The 11,219-nt window shown below is 55.6% G+C and overlaps 6 protein-coding genes across 6 annotated transcripts; 3 read left to right on the top strand and 3 right to left on the bottom strand.

Annotated features, from left to right (window-relative positions):
- Positions 1-741: 741 nt before the first annotated feature.
- On the top strand, positions 742-2,978 carry E0L32_001788 (uncharacterized protein; the record flags this gene model as incomplete). The annotated part of the gene is made up of 2 exons (XM_031135905.1): positions 742-823; positions 886-2,978. 2 exons carry the CDS (start codon positions 742-744, stop codon positions 2,976-2,978), a joined length of 2,175 nt encoding a protein of 724 aa, XP_030989924.1.
- Positions 2,979-3,350: 372 nt separating this feature from the next.
- On the top strand, positions 3,351-4,387 carry E0L32_001787 (uncharacterized protein; the record flags this gene model as incomplete). Its single annotated transcript, XM_031135904.1, has 2 exons — positions 3,351-3,525; positions 3,579-4,387. 2 exons carry the CDS (start codon positions 3,351-3,353, stop codon positions 4,385-4,387), a joined length of 984 nt encoding a protein of 327 aa, XP_030989923.1.
- A 190-nt stretch (positions 4,388-4,577) lies between these two features.
- On the bottom strand, positions 4,578-5,994 carry E0L32_001786 (uncharacterized protein; the record flags this gene model as incomplete). The annotated part of the gene is made up of 2 exons (XM_031135903.1): positions 4,578-5,847; positions 5,918-5,994. 2 exons carry the CDS (start codon positions 5,992-5,994, stop codon positions 4,578-4,580), a joined length of 1,347 nt encoding a protein of 448 aa, XP_030989922.1.
- Positions 5,995-6,082: 88 nt separating this feature from the next.
- Positions 6,083-7,624, top strand: E0L32_001785 (uncharacterized protein; the record flags this gene model as incomplete). The annotated part of the gene is made up of 6 exons (XM_031135902.1): positions 6,083-6,111; positions 6,309-6,337; positions 6,395-6,409; positions 6,472-6,496; positions 6,557-6,988; positions 7,039-7,624. 6 exons carry the CDS (start codon positions 6,083-6,085, stop codon positions 7,622-7,624), a joined length of 1,116 nt encoding a protein of 371 aa, XP_030989921.1.
- Positions 7,625-8,014: 390 nt separating this feature from the next.
- E0L32_001784 (uncharacterized protein) lies at positions 8,015-8,465 on the bottom strand (the record flags this gene model as incomplete). Its single annotated transcript, XM_031135901.1, has 3 exons — positions 8,015-8,108; positions 8,182-8,268; positions 8,332-8,465. 3 exons carry the CDS (start codon positions 8,463-8,465, stop codon positions 8,015-8,017), a joined length of 315 nt encoding a protein of 104 aa, XP_030989920.1.
- Positions 8,466-9,372: 907 nt separating this feature from the next.
- On the bottom strand, positions 9,373-11,006 carry E0L32_001783 (uncharacterized protein; the record flags this gene model as incomplete). The annotated part of the gene is made up of 5 exons (XM_031135900.1): positions 9,373-9,888; positions 9,961-10,278; positions 10,342-10,768; positions 10,840-10,916; positions 10,983-11,006. 5 exons carry the CDS (start codon positions 11,004-11,006, stop codon positions 9,373-9,375), a joined length of 1,362 nt encoding a protein of 453 aa, XP_030989919.1.
- Positions 11,007-11,219: the final 213 nt, after the last annotated feature.

Here is an 11,219-nt window from a genome sequence, read left to right as displayed (position 1 = left end):
ACTGGGGGCCTTCGGTGGTTGAGAAGGTCACTCTGATCACAGCCTAGAAGGCTGTGATGATTCAGTGAGACAGGCCCATCATGAGTAACGAGGAGACTAATGTTGGATAGAAAGGTGGCGGGAGTTTTAGCTGAAAGGAAACTTAGAGATGGCCGTCTGAGCAACTGAGCTTGCAGTTGAAATAGATGGTTGGGGGAAGAGTTGAAGTGTGACTCGAACGCAGCTCACAGATGTAGGTACTTAGTACCTCGATGAGGTCTTGAGCAGTGGTGTGCATATTCTGCTGTTAGTCTCTCCAAGCAATCAATGGATTGATGGCGGGGTTCCAGCGCCTTTTCGGTGGGGCACTGATGCCTCGGGCTAATAAGGTTGGTAGCCTCTCACGCCTCTGTAGTGTGACTCGACCCTAGTAGGTTCGCTGTAGCTTGGAGCTGATTGCGCCAACCATGCGCAATCCTCGAGCTCCAGCTGCGTCATGGGACCCAACCTTGACCATCAGGCCCTGCGCCAACCATTTACAGTAACAAAGTAAACAACCCCATATTTTCATTTTGGCAGAGACACGACCATCGATCAACCCCATTCATCCTCTCGTCCACCAGAGTCGATCGACGCGATATCACACACACACTCGCTCGAGGCTGATGATGTAATTCAAATTTGTCGTGTATTATTTTTGTGCCAGGCTCAATTCGAAGGTTTCAATTGTCTCTGTCTGTCTGTTTCTTTTGGGCCAGCACGATGCTAGGGTGGGCCATCAAGCGTGGCCTGGAGAACGCGACGGGCGCGCCGGCGCACGATGCTGCAAACACCACGGCAGCAGGTAAGCCGATACAGCTTGGCAACAAAGCGCGAAAGGGTGAATTCACTGACCGTTCATGGTAGACGACACTCAGATTGAACAGCCTGACACGCCTGCACCCGTGTTTGCCGTCCGGGCATTAAAGACAGCCCTGTTTGGCACTCCCGCTCCTAAGGAACAAAACCGTCCCCAGAGTGTTGGTGATGTCCCTGCCGCGGCACTGGCCAAGACCGCCAAAGCGGAAGAAAAGGGACCGATCTCGCCAACGAAACCGGCCGGCATTCTTCTGACCCCAGGGACCGCCACAGCGCGCCGGAAACGCGTGTCTTTCAACCAAGATGTCCGAGGAAACGGACAGTCAGCAGGGAACAAGGGCGGATCCCAATCGCTAAGCGCCAACCCACGTCCCCGGACGCGTCTTTCGGATGCCTTAGAGAAATCACGGAAGCCCGAGCGGCGGTCTGCACCGACCGAATCACGACCCTCGGAAGTCGATGCATTTGCTGCAGCTGATGACGCGTGGGAAGAAGTGGACGAACTTGACCGGGATCCGGATATGACAATTGACCTCAATGAGCCGCATTCTCGTTCCGGCAGGTACTGGAAATCAGAGTTCCAGCAGTATCATGCAGATGCCAAGGTCGAGATGGAGAAGCTGGTCAAGTACAAGCAGTTGGCCAAGTCGTATGCCAAGATGAAAGACGCCGAGGCCCTTGAGCTCAACCAGAAGTTGCAGGAGGAGAGAGACCGGGTGGTGGAGATGGAGGCCCGAGTTACCGAGCTCGCTGCAAAGATTGCCACGCAGCGCATGAAAGGGAGCGATAAGGACAATCAGGATCTGATCAAGGATCTCACTCAGCAGACTGCTCTGGCAGTCCAATACCGGAACCAGGTTAAGGAACTGGACGCATTGCTGAAGACCCGGCAGGCAGAATCGGTGGAGGGTATCAAATCACGCAGACAGTCGACTTCACCGCGCACCCACAAAACGTTACTCGACACTCAGCGAGAGCTCAAAAAGGCTCGGGAACAGCTGCGAGAGCTCGGAGATCTGCGAAAAGAGATTCGCCATCTGAAATCGGACCTCAGAACCGCCCAGCAGCGGGAGCTGAAAGTCGAGACTGAGAACAAGCACATTACCCAGGACCTCTCCAAAGCGAAGGCCAGGATTGAAAGCCTTGAGACACGTCTGAAAGCCTCCGAAGAGGCCGGCGGTCGACACCAACAAGAAGCTGAAGACTGGAAGCGCAAGTACGAAGTGCTGAAGGAGAATGCGAAAGCGCGATATGGGGAGGCCGAACAAGCCATTCGTCGCAAGGACTCCGAGATATCGGAACTTAAGAAGGAAGCCGATTCATCAAAGAGGGCAGATGCGGCTAGTGCCCAGAGAAGACCAAGGTCACTTGGGTCGGACGAGACAATGGACGAGTGGGCTGCTCGACTGGATGCGTTGACGGGGGGAAGGACCCCCAATGAGGAAGCGCTGAAGGAAGCGGAGGGCAGCTCGCAGAGACATGATCTACCAGGCTCGCGTCGCCTGGCTGGTGATTCTCGGAAGCGGATGGAAAGCTATGATTTCCAGATACGCGAGGACAAAGATGTTGCACATATGAACGTGCCTGAAGAGAGCATTGAGTTGCCTATTCTGCGGGAGCGAAGAACTCAGCAGCAACCTTCTGCTACAGTCTCTAGCGAGAGGAGAGCAGGAAGGAAGGGGTCTGCTCTTGCCAGCGGGGTATCGAGCCTGGAGAGCCTATCCGCTCATGATGGCGCTCGCGATCGACTGCCATCATTGTCTGAACGACCGACTAGGGGTTACGGAAGGAAAGAGGGCAGTCATCCGGACCGGCTTCGTAGTGTCTTGCCTGTACACAACATTCGGGAGCAAAGCCAGAAGCAACAGTCGATGTCAGTTACGGCACGTGGCGATCATGCCAGCCGGCGACCGGTCTCATCGGATAGCGACGAGCCCGGATTCGATTTGGTCCACGGCAAATTCGCACGTCTTGGAGGCCCCGAGACCAGCACGAACGCCGTCTGGTCAATGAATGCATCGAGGAGCGCCTTGCCGGCCGACAGACGTGCTGCGGCAATTGCGCGCATTGAGCAGAAGAGGTCGGAACGACGAAGGCTGCATGAGAGACAGGGTCGGAACAAGGAGAACGTAGTGGTCTAAATTGGAGTTTGCATGCGTGGTATTAGCATTGGTGTATTGGCGTCTACTCACTTGGCTGAAGGGTTTTATATGTAGTACCTATGATTGATATAGAGTGCTCAACAATGAAGGTTCCTTATGAGGGCCGCCTTCGATAACTCTTTGGTTACGTTGCGGTGGGCAATGTTGAATTGCAATGTTGGCTCCCCTCGAATTTGATGGTGCAGATAGTCTTTCATTTCCAATTGTTTTTCGTCGTTTCCATGATCGCGCCTTGCTGGACATGAGATTGACTGGCGATGACCCCGCAGGCGGCTTATCTATCCAATCTCATCTATCACGGCATGGTGACTGTACACCACCAACTTTGAGACAGCTTGTGCGAGTCTCAAGATGGACTGTGAGGGGGAGAGTCAGTCCGATAGCCAGATTGAGGCTCATATCAATGATCTCAAAGAACAACTAGCCAAAGCAGAGGCGCAACTCACCCAAGCCCGATCTCGCGCATCGACCGTGCCCGTGGGAAAGTCGCAGCCAGTCATCAAACACGCACCGATCAGAGTGCCACGTAAGTAGCGAACCAAAGCGGACGAGTCGCAATCATCTCAAACTTTTGAAAAGAATACCTCACTGACAGCCAGCGGCCTGGGCCAGCCCACATATCACCAGGGAACCACTTCCTCCTCCTGCTCTCGGACTCGGCCCTGCCCCTCGGCTCTTTCGCCTTCAGCTCCGGCCTCGAGTCCTACCTCGCGCACACCACCCCTCGCGCGGCGCAGGGTAGCAGCAGCCCCTCCTCCTTTACCGCGTCCTTCCTGCCGCTCTCCGTCGCCTCCTACGCCTCCACCACCCTGCCCTTCGTCCTCGCCGCCCACCGCCAACCGAGCCGCCTGCCCGCCCTCGACGACGCTCTCGACGCCGCCATCGTCTGCACCGTCGGCCGGCGCGCTTCCACGGCCCAGGGCCGCGCCCTGCTCTCCATCTGGGAGCGCTCGCTCGGCCCACACGCCGCCGCCGCCGCCGCCTCCTCCTCCGTCCTGCGCGACTTTGCCGCGCTGCTCCGCGGTCCTCCCGGCGGGACGACTACCGCCGACGTCGACGACGACGATCTGCCGCCGCCCGTGTCGGCGCACCTGCCGCCGCTCTTTGGGGTGGTGGCCGGCCTGCTCGGCCTGGAGCTGTACCAGACGGCGTACGTGTTCCTGCTATCGCACGTCAAGGCGCTCGTGTCGGCGGCGGTGCGGGCGGGCATCCTGGGGCCATACCAGGCGCAGAAGATCCTCGCCAGCGGACAGGTGCAGGACCTCGTCGCGACGTCGGTGCAGCGCGAGTGGGGGACCGAGATCGAGGAGGCCGGGCAGAGCGTGCCTGTCATGGACCTCTGGGTTGGGAGGCACGAGATGTTGTACTCGAGGATCTTCAACAGCTGACAACACACACACACACGTCATGTAGCCACTCGATTTGGAGTCCAAGATGTATTATTCCCCGCCATGTTAAATCAGGGACCAGCTTGCATAATGTGGTATCATTAAAAACATTCTAGCCATACACTTCTGTACAACACCTGTACGCCGGATAGTCTAATCAGCTTCGCAATAGAGTGTTGTTCCCCAAAGTTCAATCGCTGTCATCGCTGTCATAGGAAACCAGCGGGCCTGCGGGCGCAGCCGTTTTGGGCTTGGATGCAACCGCAACCTTGGCTGAGTTCAGCGCTCGCAAGGTGCTGCTGGAGAAGATGCCACCGGCATCATCAGCGGTCTCTTGTTGTCTGCCATCGGCATCGCCGTTCTCGATCATGAGCCGCTGCTCCTCTTCGAGCGTATATCCTTGCCTTCCCACGGGGTTGACCGCGTTCACGCCCCTCGCAAAATGAACCTCGTCGGGTGCCTCGTAGCCGTCAAGCCCGTAGCTGCTCTCGATCTTCCTCCGCTTCCTCGCTTCCGGATCCTTGCCTTCGATTTCTGCCACGAACTCGGCGGGCAGTGCCCTCCGAACCGCCTCCGCCGCTTGTTCTTCTATACGCCTAGCCTCTCTTGCCTGGGCCATGGGATTTGGGTCCGCCGTCGCCCACCTTACATTCAACACCTCTTCGTGGTCGAGCGACTGGTGCGCCATGGCCTCTTTGGCGAATTGCGCATTCGCCTCGTTGGTGTAGGTGATAAAGGCAACGCCTCTGTTGTTCAGGACCCTAATTCTCTCGACCTGCCCCCACTCTGCAAAATGCCGCGCCACAATCTCCTCGATGTCGTCCGTGACATGTATTCTACCCACGTAGATGGTGCGGTTCTGCCTGGTGAAGCTGCCAACGCCGCCCATGTCGTCTCGGTAGTCGGAGAACTTGTCTCGGCCGAAGCAATCAATGTTGGGGTTGAACAGATCGTGGATTCCTGGCAGCCGGTGCAGGTAGTCGCAGTCGGCGCCCTTGGGACACAGACCGCGCGCAAAGAAGAGGCAGAAATAGCTTCCGGGGACGCGGTCTGCCTTGGTATAGCCGGCATCCTTGGCGATGTTGCAGCGGCCCTTGGCTGCTGTCTGGACGTTGTCTACCTTGTCGCCGCCAGCCCATTTGTTGTACCAGATGTTGAAGGTCGTACCGGTCTGCGGAGGCGGTTCAGACTTGATCAATGCTGGGTCGATCTGTGGCCTCGCCGGCCTCTTCTTCTTCCGAATAATCTTCTTGACCTTCTTCTCCGTGGGTGGCGCGACTTCCGTGCTTGTAGCGGCGACGGCGAGAGACTCGTGCTCGTTGTCCGACATGATTGTATTGTGGTCCTGCTGCTCAGGGTAGCTGAAGGAGAGGAGGGCAGGGCTGGTCTGGTCTAGGGTGGTTGTCGCAGAGAATCCTTCTGCCAGGCCGATGGCAACAAAATATGGCTGGGTGGCGCCGCTAAAACCGCCCCGATATGTGCCAAATCAGGAAGGCGGTGAGCACCCGTGGGTGCTACTGAGGGACAAACCCCCACCACAAACGCTGAGATTCTGCCACCCAAAAGTGAAGCGCAGAGGATTGGATGAGATTGAGGAGATCAAGCATCGCGAACTGAACACATCCGGCTCTTGGAAGCGACCTTTTCTCGAATAGGTAGCACGAGGTCCTTTGTGGATCTCAACCAAGCGCCAATATGGTGAACATCACGGACAAGATCAAGGAGTATGTCCATTTGGCAATGATACCAGCGGAAAAGCGCTTCCTAACAAGCGACGATCCATCTGGGAAAAGAGCTGAGGCTCATTGACGAAAGGGAAATATTTATTTCCAGGTGGATCGTTGCAAGCTAGGAAGCGCTTTTCCGCTGGTATCATTGCCTTGTGCCTATTCCCGATTCTCTTAAACTAATATCGAGACAGGATCGAGGATGAGATGAGGAGGACGCAGAGTAAGTTCTCTTGCCATGCTCCGGCTTGACTGGAATGTAACTGACGGGAACTCACAGAGAACAAGGCCACTGGTAAGACTGCCACTCGGCTCAAAGAGCAGCTCGGCATTAGCAGACTACTGACTTTTCTCAAGAATATCATCTGGGACTGTTGAAAGGGTGAGAGAGCCAAACCTCTTCACGAAAGGCCCCGTGAAAACTTGCTCACAGTCTCTTTAGAAAGCTTGCGCGGCTCCGAGCTCAGTTGTTGGAGCCTGGTCCGGGCTCAGGCGGTGGTCCGGGTGCGGGCTTCGACGTGAGCAAGAGTGGTGATGCTCGAATAGCACTCGTGGGCTTTCCCTCGGTAGGAAAATCGACATTCTTGTCCAAGGTCACCAAGACGAGGTCAGAGGTGGCCTCGTACGCCTTCACGACATTGACGGCAATTCCCGGTGTACTCGAGTACGGTGGAGCGGAGATCCAGCTGCTTGATCTTCCCGGAATCATCGAAGGCGCTGCCGAGGGCAAAGGGCGAGGACGGCAGGTCATCTCAGCTGCCAAGACGAGCGATCTCATCTTGATGGTGCTGGACGCCACCAAGAAGGCGGAGCAGAGGGCCTTGCTGGAGGCCGAGTTGGAGGCAGTGGGCATTCGGCTGAACAGAGAGCCACCGTAAGTCAAGAGGAGCTGATCAGAGTCAAGCCGAGAACTAACGGTGGCAGAAACATCTACCTCAAACCCAAGAAGGCCGGCGGCATGAAGATCACCTTCCAAACCCCGCCAAAGAATCTGGATGAGAAGATGCTCTACAACATCCTTCGCGACTACAAGATTCTGAACTGCGAGGTTCTCGTCCGTGACGAAAACGTGACGGTCGATGACTTCATCGACGTGATCATGAAAGATCACCGCAAGTACATCAAGTGCCTGTACGTCTACAACAAGATCGATAGCGTCTCTCTCGACTTTCTCGACCAACTAGCGCGCGAGCCGCAGACAGTGGTCATGAGCTGCGAGCTGGATCTGGGCATACAGGATGTCATCGATCGTTGTTGGAAAGAGCTGAATCTCATTCGTATCTACACGAAGCGGAAAGGTATCGAGCCGGACTTCAGCGAGGCGCTGATTGTGAGGAGCAACAGCACGATTGAGGATGTCTGTGACAGGATCCACCGGACACTCAAGGACACCTTCAAGTACGCCCTCGTCTGGGGAGCGAGCGCTCGGCACATTCCGCAGAGAGTAGGGTTGGGCCACCCCGTAGCCGACGAGGATGTGGTTTACATTGTGAGCGGATGGAAGGCTTAGCTTAGAAACACGATACACCAGGTGACAACACACTATTCGAATGAGCAACACTCAATGATACTTTGGAGACTGCATTGGCTACAGCCAACCAGGTGAATATGTAAGAAAACTGTATCATTTCGATGTCGTGAACCTATCCCTCTGCATTTTCCGCAGTAATGTATTTGTTTCATCGTAAAACCACCGTGAACGCCGTTGCTTAAATAATGAGAAGACCCCGAGGCGATGATAGAGACGGATTGGTGAAATCGAAAAGAAGAAGACCCAAAGAAGTAGCCTAGAGCTAGGTGACTGGCATATGGCCGTAACCGCAATTTTCAAGCCGGGCGAGAATAGAAAAGGCTACAAAGGCTACAAGGCTGCCGGAAGCAAGCAGACCGAGGTGTGCTCTCAGGACTGCGCGCCGGAGCCCTTGGCACCGAACAGAGCCTCACCCTCGAGTTTCTTAGCTGAGGCCTGGGCGAACAGTGACTTGGGCTTGACCCTGGAGTAGCAGCATGTCAGTAAACCTTGCTTGAGAATCCAAGAGACGTTTTCGGTATTGTGTTGTTACGTACTTGCCAACCTGCTTGTTGCGGAAAGCGTTGAGCTTGGCGGTGCAGGGGCTCATGATGTTGTCGGACGGCGAAATGTACTGCTTGCTCCTGCGAAAAGGTCATCAGTATTCCCTGCTGCTATATCGTCGCGCATGCACGCCGTAAACATACTGGGCCTCCGCCATCTTGGACTGCAGCACTTGGCGATGGTACTCCATGCTCTTAACATCGGGCTTGCCGCCCAAGGGCTGCTGGGCGATAGGAGCGTTGACGTCCTTGGCGCCGAGAACGTTGGTGGAAGACATGATGGACGAAGAGCGACTTGTGCGAGGAGTCGAGGACTGGTTGACTGCTGTATGTAGAAATTGATCTTCGTCTGCAAGAGGCAGGTTGGCTCTGAGTGTTCGCGAGTTGATGAGATTGTCTGTGTTTTGGTGCAGGGTGCAGGAGGGGAAATAGTCGAGTCGAAGTGGCCAAGGTCGATGACTCGAATTAATACTGGACTTGAAATCGCAAATACCTAGGCACTCGCTCCAACGAGATAGTGGGGAGAGACGACGTTATGTGTGCTGCCTTTTTGCGCATGCCAGGATCTTCAATGACAGAAAAATGCAGGGTTGAGTAAATAGAGTGCTGGACTAGGAAGCATCGGCGGGGCAACCGTGGTTTCCATGCAGGGGCCCAGCGGGACGGCCAGCCAGGCACTGACTGGGCGCTAGGCGCTAGGCAGGCTGGGACTGCAGGTGCACCGCTGCACCAAAGCCTCCCCACACACTCGCACACAATCACACAGTTGCACACATTCTTTACCAATGTCCCTCGGCCGAGGTGCATGAGGCGAGACTTGCTATCCTACCTCCCTACACTTGCAAACCGAACGATGAGGAATGTTGGCTTGGGGGCTCCTCTTTTCACTCCACCTCGCCTGCACTGAGAAGATCCTCACCCTGTGTCATCTGTTTTCTTGGCCGGAACCCATCAGTTCCTTGTGGCGAATCGACTTGAACAGAACTGAGCCATCTGAATCACACTGGAACAACACAATCGTCACCCGGCAGAAGCTTTGCATTTTAGAATGCTTTAGCTGCCAGGTAGAGTCTCTGCTCTGTGCCGATAAAAGGAGATAGCCTGTTGAATGCCTGAAAAATGATACCTACAGTTAAGACAGCCTGGGTTTCCGATGTCTAATCCTATCGCTACACTTGACTTGACTTAGAGCTTAGCAAACCTCGATTGGACCGTGGTGCCCGGCTCGAGCTTGGTCAGGTTGGCCTTTCGCAGAAGCTCCAGCGTCTTCTGTTCCTGCGCCTGGATCTTGGCCGTGACCTCCTGTCCCCTCTTGTTCTCATTCCTCCCCATCTGGTTCAGGTGCACCTCGTCAGGGCCATCGGCAAACTTGAGCGTGCGGATCTGCGCCCACATGTTTGCAAGCGGCGTGTCCTGGCAGATACCGCCGCCGCCAAACGCCTGCACGGCCCTGTCAATGACCGTGAGGGCCATGTTGGGCACCAATACCTTGGCCTGTGCGATCTCGGTCAACGCGGCCTTGGGACCGTGCTCGTCCATCTTGATGGCAGCGTTGAGAACGACGAGGCGTGCGGCATCGATTTCAACACGCGACCTGGCGATCCATTCCAGAATGACACCTTGATCCTTGAGGAGCTTGCCGAAGGGCATTTTCCTCTTATCGTTGACCCTCATGAGCATCCACTCCAATGCTCTCTCGGCCTAGGTTTGCATACTGTTAGTACCTTCACAGGTCAGAGAGGAGCATGGGGAGCAGAAGCCAATCCAACGTACCGCACCAATGGTACGCATAGCGTGGTGAATTCGACCAGGTCCCAGGCGTCCCTGGATGATCTCGAAGCCCCTGCCCTCGCCAAGGACCAGGTTGCTAGCAGGCACACGGACGTTCTCGAAGGTGAGGTGGCCGTGACCGTGGGGAGCGTCATCATAACCGTAGACACTCAACATGCGATGGATGGTGATGCCCTTGGTGTTGGAGGGAACCAGAATGACGGACTGCTGCCTGTACGGGTCGTTGCCACTGCCCTCGATCTTTCCCATAACGATGTAGAGCTTGCATCGCTTGTCTCCGGCTCCGCTAGACCACCATTTCTATTCTATTGTCAGGATCGAGAACGTGATCAGAACAGGCCAGCCAGGGAGACTCGAACTTACTTGGCCATTCAAGACGTACTCGTTGCCTTCGCGCCTGATGCTCATCTCAATGTTCTTCGCGTCAGACGAAGCGACCTGAGGCTCGGTCATGAGAAACGCGGAGCGGATCTGACCCTCCATGAGCGGCTTCAGCCATTCGGCTTTCTGGGCCTCATTGCCGAACCTGGCCAGCACCTCCATGTTGCCAGTGTCGGGGGCGGAGCAGTTGACCGCCTCGGAGGCAATCCTTGACCTGCCAAGCCATTCCGCCATGAGTCCATACTCGAGGTTGCTGAAGCCAGGCGACTCCTTGTAGTGACCCTTAGGGAAGAAGAGGTTCCAAAGACCTTGGGACCTGGCCTTCTTCTTCAACTCCTCTAGGATGGCAGGGTGGGCGTCCCAGCGTGCTTCACCTTGGCCAACCTGGGCCTCGAACACGGGGTCGGCACTTTGACATGGTTGGTCAGACGTTCTGGGAAGCAGCAGGAAGAGAAACCAAATCATCATGGGCAAACATACGGGATGCATTCCTCCTCGGCGAACTTGGCGACCAGATCCAAGGTCTTCTTGGCCTTGTCGCTGACCCGGTCGCGACACTGACGAGACTGTTAGCGGACTGTCCTCGAGATAGCTGTGAGCTTTCGGGCCGGGGTGATACTTACAATGGCGGGAATCTTTGCAGACATGATGTGAGATTCCTGGTACGAAAGGACTTGGGTGCGAGTGAAGAGAAAATGTTACAGAAAGACAATGCTTCAATTTATCCTTTCGACAGATGGAACACCCCGAGAGTTTTATGCCTCTGAAGACAATGAAGACAATGATTTCAATGAGGAGGAATCGTTCGACATCGAACGAGAGAGAGTGAGGTTCCCTTACCCTCCGACAAGGTGCCGAGG

Source organism: Thyridium curvatum, assembly GCF_004353045.1.
Source record: "Thyridium curvatum strain D216 chromosome Unknown NODE_7_length_750237_cov_83.650653, whole genome shotgun sequence".
NCBI lineage: Eukaryota > Fungi > Ascomycota > Sordariomycetes > Thyridiales > Thyridiaceae > Thyridium > Thyridium curvatum.
Note: the sequence above shows the minus strand (reverse complement) of the source record. Positions and strands in the feature narration are given on the sequence as shown.